Here is a 25723-nt window from a genome sequence, read left to right on the forward strand (position 1 = left end):
GTTTTGCACATTTTTGTTATATCAGAGATTCTCATTGGACATTGTGGAGTGGGCCGTGACTGCTAATCAAACTGCTCCTCTTACAATGAGTGCCACCGTGATGTTATGCAAATGTGTACAGGGTTTTGAGGAGGGCATCAGCAGTAGGTATGGATACTGAAGGAGCCTTCATGGAACTTAATGATAACAGTATAATTCTTGAGTAGCATGTAAAAAAAAGAATGTAATTGGCTTGATTGGCCGTCTATGGACACTCATTTACAGAGACTGAGGTTATTGTCCTCCAGTTATATTGTAGGGCATTTTGTGTAAATGAACATTATATACTGGAAGAATTCTTGGGATATCAATCACTATAATTAATCACTGAAAACTATATTTCATTTGGTCTCAGTAAATTTTCTTATCTTGATACTGAATTTTTGAAAAGTGTACACCGCTGAAGTGGAAATTTAGTTAGGAAACTATATTCTGAAATAGGAGGCATCTAAACTTGTTTCTCAAAGAACTTTTACAGTGAGAAAAAGACATTAAAAACCAAGTGGTATGTTTCAACTAAAATGCAGAGTTAAAAAAATAAGGTTCACTGAAACTTATGTGCCATGATCACTGCAAATTGGTGGAGCCTCCCTATAGAGGTTGTCCACCAAGTGCCCTAGATCAATGCTGTATTATTCAATATGCTCAATCCACTTTACTCAAATCAAGTGATGGGAGACGTGTCCAATACTGTGTGACTGTTGCGTTAATCTGCCATAATTTGTTATTTTTTTACACCCAACCACTCTTTTGTCCCCGGCATGCATTTTAAAACAACATAACAGCAAACATGCGAGAACTATTTGGTATTAAATTATTTTCTCTTCAAGATCCCTTGCTGACATCTCAGCTTGTTCATTTCCTTCAATTCTCAATACTACAGCAGCAAGATAAGTACAAGGGTTGACTGAAAAGTAATGCCTCCCTCTTCGTAACTCTTCAACAGTTGGCAGCATTGGTGTGTGGTAGGTACTGACTTGTTCCCTAGCCTCTTCTCTACAGCTACAGTTGGTGGGACGCCTTAGCATCGAACGGTTGTGTTGTTACAGTGTAAAGTATGGAACCCTGTGCAGAGTCAGTCAATGCGATTTAAGCAACATGCAGCCATTGACTTCTTAAAAGCAGAAAGTATCACACAAAAGCAGATTCATTAGGGAATGAAAGCAGTTTACGGAGATTATGTTGATGTGACATCGTTGGGTGATTAAGTTTAAAGACGTTGAGGCAGGAACATCTGAACTGCATGACAAAAAAAGTTGGACGTCCTGTGACAGCAACCACCAAGTTTCACAAGCAAAATGTTGACAGTCTGATTCAGGATGATCGTATCACAGAGAGAAACTGCAATCACAATCAGCATTTCACAAGAACGTGTGGGTCACATTATAGCTTTGCTTGGCTACGAGATCTGTGCATGATGGGTACCCCGGATGCTGACTCCTTCACATGCCACCACAGTATAACTTCAGAGACTGAATCTCACCATAATACGGCATCCTCCATACAGTCCAGATTTAGCAGCGCCTGACTTCCATCTGTTCCCGATAATGAAAGACTATCTGCGGGGACATCATCATGCTTCTGATGAAGACGTTGAGAGACTGTGGTTGCGGGAACAGAGTGCCAACTTCTTCCATGGCGGCTTCAGAAAACTTTTCTCATCGTTGACAGAAATATATCCAATTGGCTGGTGATTATGCAGGAAAGTGAATATTGGTAATTAAAGATCACATTCTAAGAATTATTTCTGTATTTTATTTATCACAATATTCCCATCCAAACCCAATTAATGAAGGCGGAGGCATTACTTTTCATTCAACACTCGTATCTTCTGTGTTAGTCTACCCACGGGTCACGTTTACCAAGGAGTCTATAGAATATTCTGGAAGAATGTTTCTTTTTTAATCTCACTTGATGTGCTCTGGTGCCTTCCCTTTAAAAGAAGTCTGTCTCAATGACTAAAACAACAAATTCTCAGAAAACTATCAGGGAAAAACATGCAGCAGTCAACAACACCCTCTTGCTTGCACGAGACAGTTGTTCCTCTTTATCAGATCCCATACTGTCTTGTGGTTCTTTTCAGACTTACAACATGTTCTGCTACCTATAAGCTAAAGTAGGACAGGCACAAATATGGCTGGGCACATTTAGGTAACAAAGCACAAGGAGCTACTCAACAATTTAGATGTGCACTTGCATCCTCTGATCGTGTAAAATGATTTATTTTACTTTACATGTAAGTTTTCGTATTAACGATGCTGCAAGCATTAAAATTAACTATGCATGACTGACTGTAAGTATCATCTTATTATCTTGTTCCACCTCCCAGGATCCATCAAACACAACACAAAAAAGATTAAAAAATGAAGTGTTAAAATCATGTCATTTTCTCGAATTATCATCTCAAACAAGCAGCCGCCATTGGATAAGCAGCTGCAGCAGCAAGTCATATACCCCTAGCTTACTTATTTGTTGCATAGTTTAATTCTTAATTTCTTTGAGTGTTTTTGGGTACTTGCATTGTTTAATTCATATATTTTGGGCGTATTAGAGTATTTGAGATGGTAGCATCGCGCTTTAGTGTTTACTTGGTAGATTCTTTCTTAAATTGCGTGCGAGTTTCATATAGGAGGTGTAATTTCAAATTTGTTACTGTAATCGTAAATTCAGGCAGATTGTAGTGCAGTCATTAGAGGTTAGTTGATACATTCTTTCGCTTGCGTTATCTAGGCACGGATTCATGTTTCAGTAACTGTTGAACAACATTGATTAGAATGGACAGGGACTGCGATTGCTGTGTTTGGATGAGGGCTGAGTTGGCATCCCTTCGCTCACAGCTGCAAGCGGCGCTGACTTTGGTCGCGCAGCTTGAGGCTGTTGCCAATGGGCACCACTGTGGGGAGCCGGACTTGGGTATCACGGGGATGTCAACCTCATCCCATCTGTCCCCAGATCGGTCTGCCGCTGTGGTTGCCCCGGTTGCTGCCCGCAATGGGGCTGAGCCCACACTGTGGTTGATTGGGAGGTCGTTCCAAGGCGTGGCAGGCAGCGAAAGACGTCCCCGGAGGCTGATCAAAAAGCCTCCCCGGTGCGTCTGACAAACAGGTTTCAGGCACTGTCTCTGGCTGAGCCAGATGCAGCTGCCTGCCCTGTTTCAGAGGATCATTCTCAGCCTTCAAGGTCCGGGCAATCGCAGGGAGTGGACTTATTGGTAGTTGGGAGCTCCAATGTTAGGTGCGTAATGGGGCCCCTTAGGGATCTGGCGGCTAAGGAGGGAAAGAAATCCAGTGTGCACTCTGTGTGCATTCCGGGTGGAGTCATTCCTGATGTGGATAGGGTCCTTCCGGATGCCATGAAGAGCACAGGGTGCAGCCAGCTGCAGGTGATGGCACATGTCGGCACTAATGACGTGTGTCACTTTGGATCTGAGGAAGTTCTCTCTGGATTCCAGCGGCTATCTGATTTGGTGAAGGCTGCTGGTCTTGCTTACGAGATGAAGGCAGAGCTCACCATCTGCAGCATCGTCGACAGAACTGACTGCGGACCTTCAGTGCAGAGCCGGGTGGAGGGTCTGAATCAGAGGCTCAGACATTTTTGCGACTGTGTTGGCTGCAGATCCCTTGACTTGCGCCATAGGGTGGTGGGGTTTCGGGTTCCACTGAATAGGTCAGGAGTTCACTACACTCAGCTGGTGGCTACATGGGTAGCGGAGGCTGTGTGACAGACTGGGCGGTTTTTTTAGGTTCGAAGGCCTCGGGAAAGTACAGGGTGGACTGCAATGTCAAAGGGTGCATGGCAAATGCCGGACATGCTTGGATCAAGGAACAGTCAGAATTATAGTTGTAAATTGTTGTAGTTGTGCTGGAAAAGTCCCTGAGCTTCAAGCGCTAATAGAAAGCACAGAAGCTGATATCGTTATAGGTACAGAAAGCTGGCTAAAGCCTGAAATAAGTTCCGCAGAAATTTTTACGAAGTCTCAGACGGTGTTCAGGAAAGATAGATTAGGCAGAATTGGTGGTGGAGTGTTTGTGTCTGTCAGTAGTGGTTTATCTTGTAGTGAAGTCTAAGTAGATACTCCGTGCGAATTGGTATGGGTGGAGGTTATACTTAACAGCCGAACTAAGTTAATAATTCGCTCCTTCTACCGACCCCCAGACTCCGATGATACAGTTTCGGAACAGTTCAGAGAAAGTTTGAGTCTCGTAGCAAATAAATACCCCACTCATATGGTTATAGTTGGTGGGGACTTCAACCTTCCTTCGATATGTTGGCAAAAATACTTGTTCAAAACTGGTGGTAGGCAGAAAACATCTTCCAACATTGTCCTAAATGCTTTCTCCGAAAATTATTTCGAGCAGTTAGTCTACAAACCCATGTGAATTGTAAATGGTTGCGAAAACACACTTGACCTCTTAGCCACAAACAATCCAGAGCTGATAGAGATCATCATTACTGATACAGGGATTAGTGATCACAAGGTTGTTGTAGCTAGGTTCAATACCGTTTCTTCCAAATCCATCAGAAATAAACGCAAACTAATTTTATTTACAAAGGCGGATAAATTGTCACTAGAAGCCTTCCTAAGAGACAAATGTAGACGAGATGTGGCTCAAATTCAAAGATATAGTAGCAACAGCAATTGAAAGATTGATACCTCATAAATTGGTAAGAGATGGAACTGATCCCCCGTGGTACACAAAACAGGTCCGAACGCTGTTGCAGAGGCAACGGAAAAAGCATGCGAAGTTCAGAAGAATGTGAAATCCAGAAGACTGGCTAAAATTTACAGACGCACGAAATTTGGCACGGACTTTGATGCGAGATGCCTTTAATAGGTTCCACAACAAAACATTGTCTCGAAATTTGGTAGAAAATCTGAAAAATTCTGGTCGTATGTAAAGTACACAAGCGGCAAGATGCAGTCAATACCTTCGCTGCGCAGTGCCGATGGTACTGTTACAGATGACTGTGCCGCTAAAGCGGAGTTATTGAACGCAGTTTTCCAAAATTCAGACGAAAGGAATATTCCAGAATTTGAAACATGAACATCTGCTAGCACGAGTTTCTTAGAAGTAGATACCTTAGGGGTTGAGAAGCAACTCAAATCGCTTGATACGCACAAGTCTTCAGGTCCAGATTGTATACCAATTAGGTTCCTTTCAGATTACACTGATACTATAGCTCCCTACTTAGCACTCATATACAACCGCTCACTCACCGATAGATCTGTACCTACAGATTGGAAAATTGTGCAGGTCGCACCAGTGTTCAAGAAGGGTAGTAGGAGTAATCCATCTAACTACAGACCTATATCATTGACGTCGGTTTGCAGTAGGGTTTTGGAGCATATACTGTATTCAAACATTGTAAATCACCTCAAAGGGAACTATCTATTGATACGTTATCAGCATGGCTTCAGAAAACATCACTCTTGTGGAACGCAGCTAGCTCTTTATTCGCACGAAGTAATGGCCGCTATTGGGGGGATCTGGAGTTCATTCTGTATTTCTAGATTTCCTAAAAGCTTTTGACACCGTTCCTTACAAGCAACTTCTAATCAAGCTGCGGGCCTACGGGGTATTGTCTCAGGAAGGTCGCAGTTCGTAATAATAGACGGCAAATCATTGAGTAGAACTGAAGTGATATCAGGTGTTCCCCAGGGAAGCGTCCTGGGACCTCTGCTGTTCCTGATCTATATAAATGACCTGGGTGACAATGTGAGCAGTTCTCTTAGGTTGTTCGCAGATGATGCTGTAATTTACTGTCTAGTAAGGTCATCCAAAGACCAGTATCAGTTGCAAAGCGATTTAGAAAAGATTGCTGTATGGTGTGGCAGGTGGCAGTTGACACTAAATAACGAAAAGTGTGAGATGATCCACATGAGTTCCGAAAGAAATCCGTTGGAATTCGATTACTTGATAAATAGTACAATTCTCAAGGCTGTCAATTCAACTAAGTACCTCAGTGTTAAAATTACAAACAGCTTCAGTTGAAAAGACCACATAGATAATATTGAGGGGAAGGTGAGCCAATGATTGCATTTCATTGGCAGGACACTTAGAAGATGCAACAAGTCCACTAAAGAGACATCTTACACTACACTCGTTCGTCCTCTGTTAGAATATTGCTGCGTGGTGTGGGATCCTTACTAGATATGATTGACAGAGGACATCGAAAGGGTGCAGAAAAGGGCAGCTCATTTTATATTATCACATAATAGGGGAGAGAGTGTGGCAGCAATGATACGCGAGTTGAGATGGAAGTCATTAAAGCAAAGATGTTTTTCGTCGCAGCGAGTTCTATTAACGAAATTTCAGTCACCAACTTTCTCTTCCGAATGCGAAAACATTTTGTTGAGCCCAACCTACATAGGTAGGAATGATCATCAAAATAAAGTAAGAGAAATCAGAGCTCGAACAGAAAGGTTTAGGTGTTTGTTTTTCCCGCGTGCTGTTAGGGAGTGGAATAGTAGAGAGACAGTATGATTGTGGTTCGATGAACCCTCTGCCAAGCACTTAAATGTGAATTGCAGAGTAGTCATGTAGATGTAGATGAACAAGAATATGAAGTGCCCACCAACTATTACCTTTAATGTGAGATTTAGTCCATCATTTAGTTAAGTTTTATTATATCTTCTTTGGTTTGAAATTATTTATTTAACAAAGTTTTGAGTTATTGCTACAGAGAAGAATTATGGCAGTCTAAATTGACCTTACCTGCCTTAAAGTGCGATATTGTTCCTTGTGCGTTACAGCCATACGTGCTCTAGCCAGATCAAGTGGATAGGTCAAGGACTGAGATGTCACACCTGCTAGTGATCCAGCTAGCAGTCTCACAACTGGTGGAGGTCTGTAAAAAGCAAGCCAACAGTTTTCATTAAGCAGTATCTTCTGTAACTATTAATGATGAGTTCTTAAACAATGGAAAGTCCAGGGTGTACACAACACATGCTCCAGCCACTATCTCCAGCCACTGAAGCTTGACTGCAAAACGCATCTCCATCTGATGTGCAACAATCTGGGGTGGATGGTGGCAGAGAGGCTTGGATGTTTGTGTGAAGCTGAAGGCTGTGTTGGCTGTAGTGCAGATACTGGGTGTGTCTTTCACACTGGATAGCCCAATGGATGAGCTAAATGAATAGTGTCCCAACAACAACCCATCTCTCCCACATCTAATCCCATGCTCCTTCCCCCAGTCCTCAGATGCATAATCTGAGGTGTGATGTGATTCATGCTAAGGGGTGCATAGCACATGGGAAGATGTGTCATTAACAGAGCCACAGGGATACTAGGCAACCTCCTCTACTAGTTAGTCTTGTCCCGCATGGCGTTCCAAAGTGTTGGCAATAAATACCCTAATTCTCACAGGGGCAAAATGGAGAACACAGAACAAAACAAAACAAAAATTGAAGGACTTGAGACCTCAAACGCACAACCATAAGGACTGGAACCAATGGAGGCAGTATCCACAACTGAATTGGATGCTAGACCAGTCCAAAAATTGGAAATAGTTACTGAGAAGTTGGACCAAGACAAGATCAAATCATTGTCTGGGGCTCAGAGACAGAAATTATCAAAGAACAGAAAGAAAAGGCAAGTAGAAATTGGTTCCTAAACAGAAATGAAGGTACCTAAAAGGTCTTTAACCTAAGACCTCCAAAACCTTACTGTCTCAAAAGTGAAGAGAGTAATGAGAGCCCCTTCTACTTCTCAGACAGGGAACAAGACAATATAAGAGGAGCCTAATACTTCCACTTCTAAGGATAAATTGATCCAGAAAAGGCTGACAAGAAATGTGGATACAGACACATAACAGTGCAGTCCAGGTTTTGAGGATTGCAGTTGCTTAATAGGGATATCCACTGATCAACATAACATTGAAAGAGTTTGAGCTTGTTCAGGTAGATTTCTCAAAGATGATTGGGGAGGAAGTCAGTCTAGGTCACAAATTTAGGAGGGTTTATCTGGACAAAGGTGCTCTTCTCTTTGTCTGGGAGGGAACAGAAACAGTGGTTTGGCCTAAGGTGATGGTGAACACAATATCTTTGAGGAGGTGGTGAAGCTGTTCGTCAAGACAGTGGCTGAGCTCTTTAAGACCACAAAGATACCAATTTTGGCACCAAAACTTTTCAAGGTTAACAGTGGACTGGGGGTTAATCATCCAAAAGGTCATATCAGACACCCAAACTCTTGTTACAGAAATCAGTGTGAAATATTTAATGGCAATGCAAGAACAGAGCCTGAAGTTGTACTTTGGGTTAAGGAAGGATAGGAACGCAGTAATCAGTCACAATCTCATTAGTTATTATTCTTGCGTATCCAGATTTCAGCTATAAATAGCTATCTTCAGTGCATTTGAATGAGTTACAATCCAACAAGCTTATGGCAGTAAGTGTCACCCTATGACCATACTGTTGTATAGGTTGCCTATACACCAGCAGCTGAAATCTGGGAACGAAAGAATAATAAAAACTAATGGGTTTGTGACTGGTAGCTGTGCACAACAGTTCCCTATGGACTCAATGTTGTACTTAGGGCTGTCACAGATTACAATGAGGTTAATCAAAGACATCTGAAGCAACCATGGTGGCAAGTTTGAGACTGCAAAAGTTTCAGATAAACCTGCAATGCAGTAAAGAGGGTAACTCCCACCCCGTGTCATCTTCTGGGAAGGCAGGTGGTGGACATTTCCCTGCACCAGGAAACCTAGCTATATAAAGGGTGGCCTTTCAGGACTCTGAGGAACCAGAAATAAGTTGATTTATGCTGAGATCTGCAGAACTCCAGAACATGCATTTATATAAAGCATTGAATTTTATTTATGCTGTGCCTGACTTCTATTCCAGGGACTTAGTGACCAAGAGGATGAAATAGAGTGATGAAGGAAATTTTATTGGTCTCAGCTTACCTTGCTTGTTAGGACAGTACACCACCTCCCCAGGAAGTGAGTAAACAGGAAAAGATCAGCTCACAGCACAATGAACAAATGTTGGTTGATTGTGGTGCCAATGCCAACAATCTGTTTGAGGAGGGGGAGCAATGACACCAAAAGCAGAGGTGAGCACCTCCTTAATTTGGAAATCTTGAATGGGGTAGGGAACCTACTTTTTAGAATAAAAGAAGAGAAGAAGCAACTAACAAAAATTTTAAGTTCACTCTAATAGGTAGTTATATCAAACAACAGCAGGTAGCTTGGGACACATTCTTTTCTTGTCACATGTATATTAAGTTTGAGTTTGAAATAGGAGATAAAGAGACTACGGCCTATAAGAATTCTAGGGAAATAGACTGGAACTCGGGTAGCAAAGACCTAAACTCATGCTTATCTGAATTCAGAACACTGATCAGAAACCTAACAGATTTCAAGGAAATAAACACAGTGACATCTGCCATTACACCCTTACATTTAAAAACAAGTCCAATCACCAAATACTGCACAAACAGGAATATACCTTGCTGGAACAACAATCTGAAATTGTAATGGAAACAGATAAGATAACTGTTCAACATTACAAACTGCAAAAAGCAGGACAGGATTTAATTATAGTCTTATGTAGTACAGGTTCATCCTAGCAGCAAGAATCATTCCTACTGCTCAGAAGACAGTGAAGGTTTTGTTTATTCTGAAGCCAGGGAGAACCGATCATAACAAGGCTAAGGATATGAGACTTATCAGTCTGTCTTGCTTTCTTCTAAATAAATTAGAAAACTAGTTAATGTGCATGTTAGGGGAAAGAGGATAACTGAGGTTCCTCTACATGTGAATCAACATGCATATCAACCAGGCAAATCATGTGAAACACCACTTTTTAAACTTGTTGGGAAGGAGCGAAAAGCTCTACACTTTTTTTCTGGATATCGAGGGGCATTTTAGCAGTATGACTTCTGGAGAAGTGCATGGCACACAGATGTGGATTAAGACTATATTAAGTACAAGAAGGGTAAAAGTCACCATAAGGAACAAAAACTCGTGATCAACATGACAAGGGGATGTCTGTAACTAGGAGTTTTGTCTCCATTCCTTGGAAACTAGTGGTGAATGAGCTCACTGATACTTTTGCCCCAAGGATACGTATAAAATTTAGTCATCCACTGCAGGGAAAAAAAATGCAACACTATCAAGGACGGTGACCAGTGGCTCCACGGTATAATATTTGCATACTGAATGGGTGTTAGAGATTCATTTGTTGTCGTCATCGACAATCTGACTGGATTCACGGGGCCTGTCTGTACACCCTCAATTTCAACTCTACAGGCAGTAACTGTGCTGACTTTAAAGGTCAACAACATGTGCAACATTCATTCTATGATACAAACATGCCCCACTGATGATTATGTACTCTTGTTGAACAATTTCAGCCATTCAATTGGGGTCACATTGTGGGCCTGGGGGAAGCTGGATGGATGAGTTGTTGAACTGCTGCACATGTTAGGCACAATGTATCAGTGATGTTTAGCTGCTTTCATCAGTTGTCTGTTTAAAAACACTGTAGTGTAAAGTGATGTTTTGCAAAAGCATTTTTCAAACTGAAGAATGAAGATTGCTGCTATAAAAAGTACATTTTCACAATGAACTAATTAATCTACTATTTGGCTGTATATTTTATTTATGCATATGTATCATGAAATGGATGGACACAGTGTATCTACAAGCTGCGACAATGACAAACATTGTACCACATTTGCAGTACCTGCTAGTCAGGTGGTTTATTCTGTGTCAACAGATCCTGTCTTGGAGATAAGGTGTGAGCCACAGAGGAATAGCAGCCATGACAATGCCTATGATGTCACGAAGACAAGAGAAAATGGACTCTATTAATTTGTTAAATAACATACCATCCATATCAATATAATTATGATGTTCTGAATGATGGTGTACTTTCGTATCGAATTCTTATTCGAAACGAGAGCACACTATATGATATGTTGTTTAACATAAGCACCATATTAATTTTGAGAACTGCGAGTCCGATTTTTTACTCTTAACTTCCATCAGTAACTTCAACACTTCAAGAAATGAAGTTCGATCAGAAATAGTTGGCGAATGTGCCGAAATAATAATGTGACCAAGACTAAATAATATGCAGTGTACCTATCAACCACACTTTACTTGGACACCCGATACATGGTAAAGCATTAGTGGAACATTACTCCCTCACCTACACACAAGGTTCTGGATGTCCACATAGCACACACACACATGAAGACTGACATTACGAGACCGATGGTGGCCAAGTGAATATCAACCAGGGATGAAATCTGGGCATACATGTGTCATCAGGGACCACTGGAAACAGTCTGCTTGCTTCAGGTTTAAGAACAAGTGTGCCTCTTGCCAGGCTACCACTGACACCATGACACAGCCAAGCATGGCTACTTTGGTGTTGTGAAGAAGTTGACTGGAGAGTGGAATAGTGCTGTGTTGCCTTCAGTGATGAAAGCAGATTCTGTATGTATGTGAGTGAGTAAGGGACATACACGTGTCTCATATAGAGCTGGTGAGATGCCTATTCCTGATTGCTTTCGCCTATGATACACAAGCCCTCCGACACATTTCATGGTGTTGTGGGACCATCAGTTATAAGTAGTGGTCACAACTGGTGCTCCCACAGAGTAAAGTAACCAATACCTGTTACACTGCACAGGCTGTTATCCTGTTGCTACTACCATTTCTTTGATTGGAAAATTGAAGTTTTTGTCAGCAGAACCATGCATATACATAATGCCTGCAGGACTATGTTGATCAGAGCTCTGGACTGATAGAATTTGAACAGATACAGGTCATTACAGAAAGAGGGGCTGCAGCCGGAGATAGGTAATTTGATGCACTACCTTTCCCAATGCCCGACTGATTCCAAACCTACAACCTCCTTCCTGGTTACTATGACCAAGTATATACATCAGTAGCTCTGTCCACATCAAATCTACCAACCACCAACACCTTCACTTCAACATCTGCCACTCATTCTATATCAAGAAGTCCCTTCCACACAACCACCTATGATCGTCACACCTGTAGTGACAAGCAGTCACTCTCCAAATATGCTTTCACAAACCAAAATTATCCTCCCAATCATGCATAGAAACATATCTCCTGTGCCTTGTCCCTCCAATCATCTACCACCTCCCACACAACCACCATCTGGCCACAAAGGAGTGTTCCCTACATGACTCAGTACCACCCAGGACTGGAACAACTGAATCACATTCTCTGTCAGGATTCTGACTACCTCTCATAGTGCCCTGAAGTGCGGAATATTGTACCCACTATCCTCCCCACCCCTCCCAAACTGGTAATCTGCCATGCATCAAACCCACACAATATCCTTGTCCAACCCTACTCCAGCCCTGCTCCTGACTGCCTTCCTCATGGCTCATATACCATGCAAGACGCCTCCCATACATGCTCCCACTACCACCTACTCCAGTCCTGCCACAAGCAGGGCTAAATGTGAAAACAGTCATGTAATCTACATACTACACTGCAAGCACTGTCCTGCTTTCTATGGGGCATAACAACTAACAAGCTGTCTTCCCACATGACTGTCCATAGGCAAACTACGCCAAGAGCCAGTTTGACAACCACTGCAGAACATACTGTCCAACACCATGTGCTTCACTTCAATGACTGCTTCCCAGTCTCTGCAATCTGGATCCTTCCTACCAACACTAGCTGTCCTGAAGTGTGCAGGTGGAAATGATCCCTACAACATATCCTATACTCCTATGACCCCCATGGCCTCAGCTGGCCTATGTACTCTATATCTATATCCCCTTCCCTCCTCCCACTTTAGCATTGCATGTACCTTATAGTCCACCAACACACCTACAGTCTTTTCCCATTCTCTACACCTTTCCTCATCTGTCCTCTTCCTCTCCCTTTCTCTTTCCATCCCCCTTCCCTCCACACCCAGCAGTCTCCCGACTTTGCACCCTGCAGCCCATCCCGTCAACACCACATCCCTGCTCGCTACCACAAGCAGCACACCTTCCCTCGCCACTACCCTTCTATCCCTTCCACTCCTCATCTTATGTCGCCTTACCCCCACCACCTATTCCAGATTGCTGCACATGACAAATGCAGGCACAGCCTGCAGTTGGGCCCCAGCGACTGGAGACAGTAGCCGGGCAGATGCATGCATAGTCTGCAGTTGGAGACACTGTGTGTGTGTGTGTGTGTGTGTGTGTGTGTGTGTGTGTGTGTGTGCGCTCTGTTTTGGCAGCAAGACTTTTGTCCAAAAACTTAAGTGTTTAGCAGCCTTTTCATTGTGCCTGTCTGCAACTCAACAGCTCTTCCACGTGAAGAGTTCTTTTTCTATTTTTATCACTTTGGTACTTTTACTGACTGATGGATTCCAGTTTTTAGGGAATACATATTACTCACAACACAGAAAATAGTTTAAAAATATATATATTAGTAAATAAAAAATGAACAACCAAATTTGCTTACTTTTTGTCCTTGTCAACATCTATTTTAAGTATTTTTTTCCATTGTTCATGTGCAGTAAACTGGATTGCAGCATAAGGTACTATTCGGGCCATAGTGGCAGAATTTCCACGCCATAAACTGAGTGCTCCCTCATTCTTGTAAGTTCGCTTCAAGAACTTTATAGCCTCTTTGACTGAATATGGCTTCTCAGATATCTGTAAATAGCAGTATTAAGAGTTACCAAATTTTCTCATATCAGACTAAGGTTAAATGTTCGAAAAATTTCAAATAAAGGACACATAGTTAGTGATGAATATTACCAATATTTTAATATTCCAGATGCTGTCCTTTGATTTCTTGAATTTAACTCACTGCTTTGTCTAATTTCATTTATTATAGACAGGTGTCTTTCACTGCACCTTCTGGGTTCCTGTTAAAGGAAAGTGACCCTATTGCTCAAGCTGTAAATTACAATAAGCAAATGTGAGAACCACTTTATCGACATTTAGGGAAGTCTGCAACAGCAGCAATAACTTGCTGGTATCCTACCATAATAATCTCCATGTGACGTGTTTTGTGTGCTTTTAGTCACACGTACCATATGGCCTACTCATATGGGGACATTATCCTTATGTCAGTAACCTTAAAAAGAAGGTCTATGCAGTATGCCGGGCTGGTCCTAATGGGCACTGTCACCCTCTTTTTAGCAGGCTTAGGATACTAACGGTGGTGAACTAGGTATATGTATGAGTCTGCATTCTTTGTAAAGAACAACATTAATTAATGTGTTATCTGGGAAACAAATCATTAACATCACACTAGAAATAAGGCAAACATTGACATCTCAAAGCATAGACTAGCAACAACAGGAAATTCTCAAAGTGAATGCCCTCAAAAATTATTCACAAGTTTCCTCTCACTGCTCAATCATTGCCATTTAAAAAAATTCAGATTTAAATTATATGACTAGCAAACAAACAAAAAAATCAGTGTTGCAATATAAAGGAGTTCTATGATATGGACAATGTTGATATTAACATTAAAGATTATAGCTGTATATAATCTACTTGAATTGTACACAAAACATGAATATTAATTTTAACACTTTGATTACAGCTGTAACTTGGTATAATTGGCAAAACCTATTTTACTGTATGTGGTCAATGACAATAAAAAACCCAAAAATCTCTACTAACAGTTTTCTTAATTAAGCATCAATCACTATTTGCATTAGCAAACGTTCACAACCCCATTCTTTTTCTGGTTGTCAGTAGATCTATAAATAAGAAATTTTGTAATGACAAAATGAATCCAAATTTTTTTTACAGTTAGAAATCAGTTTGACATCTAGACATGAAATTTTCTGAAAGTTGCAGTCTCTCTTAATGGTGCATGGAAATCATCATCCATCCATCAAACACACACTAAATATCATGAAAATTCTTGAGATGGGTGTTGTCTGTTGATGTGGCAGGCTTTACAAATCTTGGTCCTTGATCACCTGATGCTCTGACATCTTTTTTTTATAGAGCTTTGGCCACCATGAGCTGCATATCATTAAACAGTGTTCTATAGAAAAATATTAGTTATCTAAACACACAGACTTATTCTTTCACTTGCAATAAATGTTTTTACACAGGCATTTTTCCTTCAACTTTTCTCAGTCATCATATCATTCTGCATTATACAGTTTATGCACTGGCTCATTTCATGACATGAAACTTTGCTAATTAACTAAAAACCAGAAAGCTTTGAATACTCATGTTATTTCAAAATCCACCATAACAGCTCACTGCATCTGCAACATTATGCAAATCTTAGAGATTAACTGTGAAATGAAAAGAGAATCTAGAAGATGAAACCTTATTTCGACATGCAGCATATTTCTAGGCAATCATTAAGAAGGCCAGAGACATTTCACTCAATAATGAATGTCACTTGTAAGACCCAAGGAATGTGTGATGAGAGAAATTTTCATCTCCCTTAACAATTGGAATGATTTAAGAGTGTTGGGGAACTGGAATTCAACAGTAGATCATGGACTGGGAAAATGATTGAAAGGGAAAGCTGCTTGGTATAATTCGAGAGTACCAATTTGATCTTTGCTAACACTTTGGTTGTATACATAGAAGACACCTGTAGACGCAGAAAGGTTCAAGACACATTACATAATGTTAAGACAGATTTCAAAACCAGATTTTAAGCTGCAGAACACTTCCAGGGACACATGCAACCTCTGAACATGATTTATTGGCTATGAACTACAGCTTAAAACTGAAGACATTGCAGAATGTTAGGTAATCAAGAAGAATAAAATGTTGTCATGAGTCAAGTGAGCATTAGGCAAAGATAGATTGCAACAGGAGGAAGGAGTACACTAGAAGATCAACGGGTAATTTTGAGAGAGAAATCATCGGATAACATATTAGATACCAACAAGTAAAATAAAATATCAAATGTAGCAAATGAAGCAGAAAAAGGGAATAGAGGCATCTTAAAAAATGATATGGACACAAAATGGAGAACAGTTAAGCAGGTATCACTAGAAGACAAATGCAAGGCTGTAGAAGCAAGCACTATGATGGGAAAAAATTGATGCAATCTATTACAAATTAAAAAGACCTTTGGAAGAAATAGAAGCAGTTGTATGAATATCAAGAGCTCAGATGAAAGCCAGCACTAAGCAAAGAAAGGAGAGCTAAAAGGTGGAAGTAATATAAAGAAGGGCTATTCAAGAGAATTGAAGTTTAATACAATATTATAGGTGGAGCAGCCTTGAAATGAGGGCACATTCAGCACAATGCCCAGGCTTAAATCCTATTGAACATGTGTGGAAGTGTTGGGTAGATGTATTGCAGCACATCCCCTTCTACTAATGACCATCCAGCAATTATTAAATGTGTTGACGGAGGAATGGAAATTCCTGCCACAAGAACTTCTTACCACTTTGTGGCCAACACGCCAGCATATTGCAGAGCATGCACTGTGGTCCATGGTGATCACTCACCCTATTAAGAACCATGTACCTCTGTAACGGCCAAGGGACAATCTCTAATCGCTATGATTTCAGTGTAACTTTATCTTTTAATAAAAAAATCACCTCTGTTCAATTCATTTTGTATTTCTTTCAGTTAGATTCTGTACTATACTATTGCAGTTTTTTCTATGTATGGTCCAATTTTCACCAAGTTACATTACTTGGCAGTGACACATCAGGTGAAAGTTCCTTTCATTGTTATGTTCTGCACACCTGTGTAGGAACTGTAGATTCAGAGAAAGTTTTTGACAGTGTTAACTGGAGTACTTCTTTGAAATTATGAAAGTAGCAGGAATAAAATAAAAGGACGAAAAGATGTTATCTTTAACCCTAAAGTAAACCAGATTGCAGCTATAAGAGTCTAAGGACGTGAGAGGGAAGCAGTAAACGAGAATACAAGGAGACAGGATTGCAGCATATTCCTGATGTTATTCAATCTTTACATTGAGCAAGCAGTGAATAAACCAAGGAAAAACATGGGGAAAAAAATTAAAATTCAGAGAGAAAAAAATGAAAACTTTGAAGTGTGTTAATAGGGCCATTCCAAGTCAAGTCACTGCCAAATAACATTGCACTAATTCTAACCGTGTTTGATAAATTCAGGTTTTAAGAGTCAAGGGTGTGTACTTGGTCATTAGCCAGGTGCCAGTTTCCCTATTTTCATAGGACTACTACTAATAATGAGTTGACCTACAGGCACCATCTTTTTATGCATCTAGTATATAACCATCAATCTGATATAATGTATAAAAAGTAGGCTACATTATTCACATTTTTTAATGAAAAATGTTGAAAAACACACTTTTTCATGCTGTGCCTTAAATTCAGGATTTAAAAAAAAATCAATTTTGCACAGGGAAAAGGAAGAGACCTCACCTTGTGCACTGTAACTCTGTAATCATAGTATTAAGTATAAATAACAATGAAAAGCCTTTGGCACTGCAATTAGAAGTTATTACCTTTGGGTGGGGGGCGAGGGGGGGGGGGGGTTAAAGGTGAAGACATCACAAAAAAGATGCCAAATTTGATGGACTTCAAAGTCCTGGGGGAGAGGGGGGGGGGGGGGGATGATTTAGACAGTGGAATTTCAACTTGAATTTTTTGCTTAAATATTTACATACCTCGCACTAATCTTGGGTGCAAAGAAGAATGTCCTAACTAACTTTATTCACTGAAAAAGAATACAATGCAAATGTCACTTACACATGCCACCCATATTCAAAACTACAGGGAACTGGGAAACAAAAACAATGTGTAATCATTGAAAACTTGTTCCTAAAATATTTGTGATTGACCTGTGGTCAGAACTCGCAACACACGAGAGCCAAAAACTGTTGAAAGTCTTTTCGGCATATAGAATTACAAGAGAGAGCTTGGGTGCACAAATGAAGTGATGTATCCTTATTATGTTACTGCAAATTAAAAAGATAATGTCAGTGAAACATAAGGGAAGATGCAAGCTACAATGAGAGACATAAATAACTTTTTAAATATATGCTAGTATATATCAATACAAAAATTCTGCAAAGAACAATTTTGTAAACAAATTCAAATATGCCTTGCATTTAGCTTTGTTTTCATTGATCGAAAAACAAAATAAGTTCACTTCAAGCTGACAGATACTTTTTTTCCTTCATATACTTATTGGCAATTTTATAAAATTGCACACTGTCCCTTTTTATGATGGAACATTCACCCTACATATAACACTGGAAAAGGAGACCCAAGCAGTGTCATTCTTACTGGGTCATGAAAAGGAATGGTGAATCAGCAGGAGATGTGTAGTTAATTTTCATATCTTTAAATTTGTGCGATGGCTGGGAAATGTGTCCTACATACCAGTTTCACTGTATTCGAAAGCCACATACTGCCCATTTGCAGCTGTTCCCAAAAAGTATTTCCATGAGCTTTCATAGCAGAGTGCTTCCATTTGCGTCTGTTGGAAGTCTCTCCATTACAAAGGTGTCAGTAAATGCCAGTTCAAAATTTGTGAGTAATGACAACTTAATAAGACAGTCTCATAGCAAATCAAAAGGCACATGGAGTATTGTGAGGACAAACAGGAAAGGAATGCAAAGACCATTTAATGAAGGAGCGTTTCTGACAAGGATGAAAACGTTAAAAGTGAAGCCATTATTCAGAAACAGCGAAAAGCATAAGATAAAAAAAAAAACTATCAGTCAATATCCCTCTTTCCAGCATTTTCCAAAATAATAGAAAAATTAATGAAGCACAGAATCAACAAATATCTAAATGACCATAAGTTACTAAATAGGAATCAGTATGACTTCCAGGCAGGTAAAAATACAAAAACAGCATTAATGATCTACAATGAACAAATAATCAAATATTTAAAACAAGACACAGCATACTAGGAATAAATTTAGATCTCTCCAAAAACTCTGACACTGCCAATCATGGCATTCTTTTAGAAACACTGGAAGCATTAGGTATTCATGGGACACGGAAAAAGTGGTTTGAATCATACCTAGAAAACAGAGCACAGACTGTAGGCCTGATGTCAGATTACTCCAACCACAAAAATTTGGTATCACATGCAAAAAAAGGGGAAATAGGAGTGCCCAAGACAGTATTCTAGGTCGCTTATTGTTCCTTGTCTACATAAATGACTTCCACACTTCAGATGAAGCAGCAAAGGCCATAATATTCGCAGATGACACTAGTGTGATAATAGGTGCACCAAAGCAAATGCTGCAACCAACTACTGATCAAGTAATAAAGAATGCCCACACTTGGTTCAATGCAAACCGGTTGACATTAAGTACAAAGAAAACAAATTATATGCAGTTTGGGAAAATATGACAAAATTTAAATTTTGATCTGTAGTTGGATGACAAGGCCATAGAGTGGCATCAAGAAAATTGCTGGGGATCCATGTAGACGAAAATCTTAATTTTAATGACTGTTTAATGGAACTTGCGCAGAAACTTAACTCAGCCAGTTTTGCTCTTAGAATTATTGCAAATGTCTGTACTGCAGAGGCTGACAGGATAGCATATTTTGGTTATTTTCAGTCTCTTGCAACATACAGAATAATATTTTTGGGTTCCACCACATGCTGTCTAAAAAAAAAAAAAACCTTTCTGTTACAGAAGAGGGCTGTCCAAATAATAACACACAGTCATCCGTCATCCACGGGCACAATGCAAACTCTTATTCAACAAGCTTAAAGTTCTAACAATACCTTCTTCACACACACACACACACACACACACACACACACACACACACACACACACACACACAAATATGTAATTTGTTAGGGCCCACCTATCAGAGTTTCAAATTCCGACTTGCATAACTACAATACTTGAAATATCACAGCACTCCCTACTCAGTGAACAAAAAGAACGCACATACAAAGGCATTTGAGCCATGCTGGTACAAAATTGTACAACATACTGCCAGGCAACATCAGAAAGTTAGAAGATGAAAACAGATTTAAAATATAATTTAAAGAATTTCTACTTAAACAATGTTTTTACTCGGTAAATGGCTATTTAGGCCAATAAATAATTCTGATAACGTTTATATTATGGCAAACTAAAAACACTTTCATCCACTAAAGTTTCTGTTAATTTTGTATATCTGATACTCCACACTCAGCGAACACACACACACACACACACACACACACACACACACACACACACACCACACACACACACACACACGCACCACACACACCACACACGAGGTGAGCCATATTGGTACAAAACCCAACAACATTAATTAATTAATTAATTATCTGAACAGAAATTTGTTCCATACTCATTGTTATGGCCGTATAGCTGAGGAAATTGCAGATGGTGTCTGTCCTTCTAAACTGAGGGGATGACTGGCAATTGGAATCAATTTTGCAAAGGGTAGTGTCAATGAGATCTAAGAATGGGAAGTTTAGTAACATCAAAGTAGCCTGTTAACTCACTCCACATCAATATAAAGCCCGAGTTTGATGGCCAATCCAGAATGAAAAAAATTATATTTCTAAATCCAACTCACAAAAGTGCCTTCAGGAACATGTACAGTGAAAAAACACTTGTGAAGACAAGTTATCTCTTAACTATCTCCTGAAAGGATTAAGATCACTTAAGGCAATAGCTACAAAAACTGGCTTTGCAATAAGGTTGACAAAGGACATGAGATATAGTAAAATCTAGCAAGTAGGCAAAATGTTGGTACCATACGTAAAGAACAGCAATTAACCATAATAAGGAGGGTCCATGGAGAGAATAATTCAAAAGGTAGATATAAAAATGTCATTCCCTAAGTTTCTATCATGCACATATATACACAAAGAAAAGATTACAATGAGACATGACAGTTATTATTAACAGTCATACCTGAAAATTAATTTTGGTCCTATCAAGTGGTGCTATTGTTGTTTTAGCAGCTGCTCCAGCTGTTGCCCCTGCTAGAAGACTTGCTATGATCATCTCTGTTCCGCTCAGTTCCTGAAATGTATAAATACAGAGCAAAGTCTCAGTTATCAACCTGCACTTTTTTTATATGCACAAATATACCCTCCTGGAAATGGAAAAAAGAACACATTGACACCGGTGTGTCGGACCCACCATACTTGCTCTGGAAACTGCGAGAGGGCTGTACAAGCAATGATCACACGCACGGCACAGCGGACACACCAGGAACCGCGGTGTTGGCCGTCGAATGGTGCTAGCTGCGCAGCATTTGTGCACCACCGCCGTCAGTGTCAGCCAGTTTGCCGTGGCATACGGAGCTCCATCGCAGTCTTTAACACTGGTAGCATGCCGCGACAGCGTGGACGTGAACCGTATGTGCAGTTGACGGACTTTGAGCGAGGGCGTATAGTGGGCATGCGGGAGGCCGGGTGGACGTACCGCCGAATTGCTCAACACGTGGGGCGTGAGGTCTCCACAGTACATCGATGTTGTCGCCAGTGGTCGGCGGAAGGTGCACGTGCCCGTCGACCTGGGACCGGACCGCAGCGACGCACGGATGCACGCCAAGACCGTAGGATCCTACACAGTGCCGTAGGGGACCGCACCGCCACTTCCCAGCAAATTAGGGACACTGTTGCTCCTGGGGTATCGGCGAGGACCATTCGCAACCGTCCCCATGAAGCTGGGCTACGGTGCCGCACACCGTTAGACCGTCTTCCACTCACGCCACAACATCGTGCAGCCCGCCTCCAGTGGTGTCGCGACAGGCGTGAATGGAGGGACGAATGGAGACGAGTCGTCTTCAGTGATGAGAGTCGCTTCCGCCTTGGTGCCAATTATGGTCGTATGCGTGTTTGGCGCCGTGCAGGTGAGTGCCACAATCAGGACTGCATACCACCGAGGCACACAGGGCCAACACCCGGCATCATGGTGTGGGGAGCGATCTCCTACACTGGCCGTACACCTCTGGTGATCATCGATGGAACACTGAATAGTGCACGGTACATCCAAACCATCATCGAACCCATCGTTCTACCATTCCTAGACCGGCAAGGGAACTTGCTGTTCCAACAGGACAATGCACGTCTGCATGTATCCCGTGCCACCCAACGTTCTCTAGAAGGTGTAAGTCAACTACCCTGGCCAGAAAGATCTCCGGATCTGTCCCCCATTGAGCATGTTTGGGACTGGATGAAGTGTCGTCTCATGTGGTCTGCACGTCCAGCACGAACGCTGGTCCAACTGAGGCGCCAGGTGGAAATGGCATGGCAAGCCGTTCCACAGGACTACATCCAGCATCTCTACGATCGTCTCCATGGGAGAATAGCAGCCTGCATTGCTGCGAAAGGTGGATATACACTGTACTAGTGCCGACATTGTGCATGCTCTGTTGCCTGTGTCTATGTGCCTGTGGTTCTGTCAGTGTGATCATGTGATGTATCTGACCCCAGGAATGGGTCAGAGTTTCCCCTTCCTGGGACAATGAATGCACGGTGTTCTTATTTCAATTTCCAGGAGTGTATATAAGGGTGATACTAAATCATGCGTGGAATTTAAAGTATCTCACTTCTTATAAAGTAGCAACAGGCACAACAAAAAGATTCACACAATTATAGCTTTCGGCCATTAAGGCCTTTGTGAGCAAAACATACACACACACGCACCCACGCGCAACTTGCACACACATCTGTGCAAGTTGTGTGTGTGTGTGTGTGTGTGTGTGTGTGTGTGTGTGTGTGTGTGTGTGTGTGTGTGTGTGTGTTTTGCTGACAAAGGCCTTAGTGGCCTAAAGCTATAATTGTGTCAATCTTTTTGTTGAGCCTATTGCTACTCAGCATTTCCGCTATATCGTGAGTAGCATATTTCCTTCTTTAATGTTGTTACATTCCATCCTGGATTTTCCACTGTTTGATTTTCACTCATTATAGAACTATTATTGTTTTGCTATCATTTTTCAAGTATCACAAAGCTGCACTACCCCCTTTCTCCACCTCCACATACTACTTCCTTATGCAACATCCTTCCTTCCCTCCCCTCTTACTCTTCTTCTCCACCTCTAATGTCCCATGGCTGCAGGAATCTTTTTATTTATTTCACACTCTAGCAATAACTTACTTTTAGCTTCCTGGCTGGATGCTCTTCCCAACTCCACAGCCATCAGTTAATGTGACTGAGGAATGTTGTTTGTAACACCTGTTTAAGAAAGCTGCCAGCTTTGTTCTACACATTATGTAATTTTAACTGTTTGTGCACAATGTTTTCTGAAGCAGAAATGGCAGATCATTTTCCAGACCAAGCATGGAAAATTGTCTAAAAACCATAGTCCAGATGACTGCTATACTGCACCAATATATCATTATCAGGAGCACAGATATCAGATATTCTCTCTCTCTCTCTCTCTCTCTCTCTCTCTCTCTCTCTCTCTCCCTCCCTCCCCCTCCCCCCCCCCTTTTCCCCTCTCTCCAAAGTTTTTTTAATAGTTGGCTTTCTTTTGCTACACATATCTAATCTCAGAATAGCATTTACACCCAATGTCCTGAGTTATATGTTGAGTACGGTCCACTCTCAGTCTTTCCCTATAACATTTGCATTCTAGAGCTCCCACCAGTACCATATAAATTACTCCCTAAAATCTACACAGATACTCTGCCTTCCCATCCCTTCCTCTATTTAGTTTTACCGACACACTCCTTTCCTCTTTGAAATTTAACACACAAAAGGTTTTACTGTATATCTGGTAACTAACTCACTGGGCTAATTCTGGTGACCGTTTGAATGTAACATGGAATCAGAATCATGTTAACTCTTACTTCCCACATACATAAAGTGTTGACACAGGTGAAAAATGCAGAAACTTAGAAGCAGCCACGATTCAAAATTGAAATTTTTGGGCACCTGCACTGACCTGCAAGCTGATGAGTGAACAAATCACATAGTTGAATGTCATTTTTGATGACCAACTTGAATGAAAATGTCAAGTGAGCCTGTTTCCCAGTGCTAGATAAACCATGTAGAATAAGAATACATGGGATAGGGAGATTCGAAACCAGGCGATGACAAAGCCAATGGTTTTAAATTTCAACTTACACAGCACAGTCTCAAAGCCGTTTTCCAAAAAGAAAGAATACTAAGAACAATGTAAATCCTAAAAAAATGTGCCGGAAGATGCTCACAGAGAGTTCTCAGTAAATGTATTTACATCTACAGTTATACTCTGCAAACAGCTGTACTGTGTGTAGTAGAGGGTACTTCTCAATGTACGACACATCAGGATTTCTTCAGATTCCATTTGCATATACAGTGTGGGAAAAATGACCATTTAAATGCCTCCTCATGCATTGTAATTAATGTGCTCTCGCCTTCATGGTCCATACAGAAGGAACATGGAGGTTGTAATATAACTAACAGTCCTCAAATATTACTGCTTCTTGAAACTTTGTCATTAGCCTTCCATAAGATAGTTTGTGTCTATTGATCAGTATTCAGGAAAATCGAGTAAATATGAGCCCTAAAATGCATACCTTAAGAGCTATAAGCACTTTTTCCATCTTCAATACTGTGAAACCCATTACTTCCACGGCACAGTGTTTATAGCTCTTACAGTACACAATTTAGAGCCCATGTTTACTAGACTTTATTTTTACTTCTAATGATCATTCTTCTCATATCCTTGAATATTGACCATTCCTCTGGGAACAACATGTATATTTGAATGTCTATCAGTTCACATTTTGTTCATTACCTGATAGTTTCCTGTGAGTCAAATAAGCCAGTGAACTTCCATACTCTATTTCTATATAGATGTTCAGTATCCTCTGTTCACCCTATTTGCAATGTGTCCCATTACACTTTTGTAAGCTGTGTTGTTTCTGAACAGACTGCTCTTTCCAGTATCCTACCAATGAATCTAAGGCTGCTAGTTGTTTTATCTACAATTCAGCCTACATGATCATACCATTTAAGTTGTTTTACCTACAGTTCAGCCTACATGATCGTACCATTTCATACCTCCACAAACTGTTACACCACACCCATGTATTTGTATGGATGGATTGAGTCCAATTGTGACTAGCTGATATTTTACTCATAAGATAGCAAAATATGGCATTTTGCTAAAGACAAAGTGTCATGTTTCTATACATCTCAAGGAAGTCATCAATCCCCACACCATGTAGCTTTTTTCCAATAGTACCTTATTATCCACAACTGCATCATCTGTAAAAAGTCTGAGGGTATTACTGATATCATCTGCAATACAACATGAAGAGCTAGGGTTTCAATACACTTCTCTTAGGCACAATATCAATAGTTCTCCATCCAAAACACCATGCCACAACCTCCCTATCAAGAAATTCTCAACTGAGTCACCAATTTCAATCTACATCTACATCTACAGTTACACTCTGAAAACCACCATGAGGTGCATGGCAGAAGGTACATCCCATTGCAGCAGTTGTTAGGATTTATTCCCATTCCACTCACTTATGGAGCACGGGAAGAATGATTATTTGAATGTCTCTGGAGGTGCAGTAATTATTGTAATCGTATCCTCACAACCCCTATGTGAGCCATACATAGGTAATTGTTGTCTAGAGATATCACTTAAAGCCAGTTATTGAAATGCTGTTAACAGACTCCCTCGGGATAGTTAACGTCTGTCTTTAAGAGTCTTCCAGTTCAGTTCCTTTAGTATCTCTGACACTCTCTCATGGATTAAACAAATCTATAACCATTCATGCTGCCTTTCCCTGTATATGTTCAATCCCCTGTTATTACT

General features: G+C 40.7%; 1 protein-coding gene across 3 annotated transcripts in view; it reads right to left on the reverse strand.

Moving 5' to 3' along the window:
• Positions 1–25723, reverse strand: part of LOC126267992 (mitochondrial coenzyme A transporter SLC25A42) — a 173567-nt gene that overhangs the window by 40421 nt on the left and 107423 nt on the right. For all 3 annotated transcript variants that reach the window (XR_007549064.1, XR_007549063.1, XM_049973368.1), the window contains exons 3-5: positions 20869–20979; positions 13489–13682; positions 6756–6888 (exon numbers count right to left, since the gene is read on the reverse strand). Coding sequence is in view for 1 of the 3 variants with exons in the window: in XM_049973368.1 (XP_049829325.1) it covers positions 6756–6888; positions 13489–13682; positions 20869–20979 (438 nt within the window). In the remaining 2 variants the exon portion in view is untranslated. The remainder of the gene's footprint in view (positions 1–6755; positions 6889–13488; positions 13683–20868; positions 20980–25723) is intronic.

Source organism: Schistocerca gregaria, chromosome 1 (genome assembly GCF_023897955.1).
Source record: "Schistocerca gregaria isolate iqSchGreg1 chromosome 1, iqSchGreg1.2, whole genome shotgun sequence".
Taxonomy (NCBI): domain Eukaryota; kingdom Metazoa; phylum Arthropoda; class Insecta; order Orthoptera; family Acrididae; genus Schistocerca; species Schistocerca gregaria.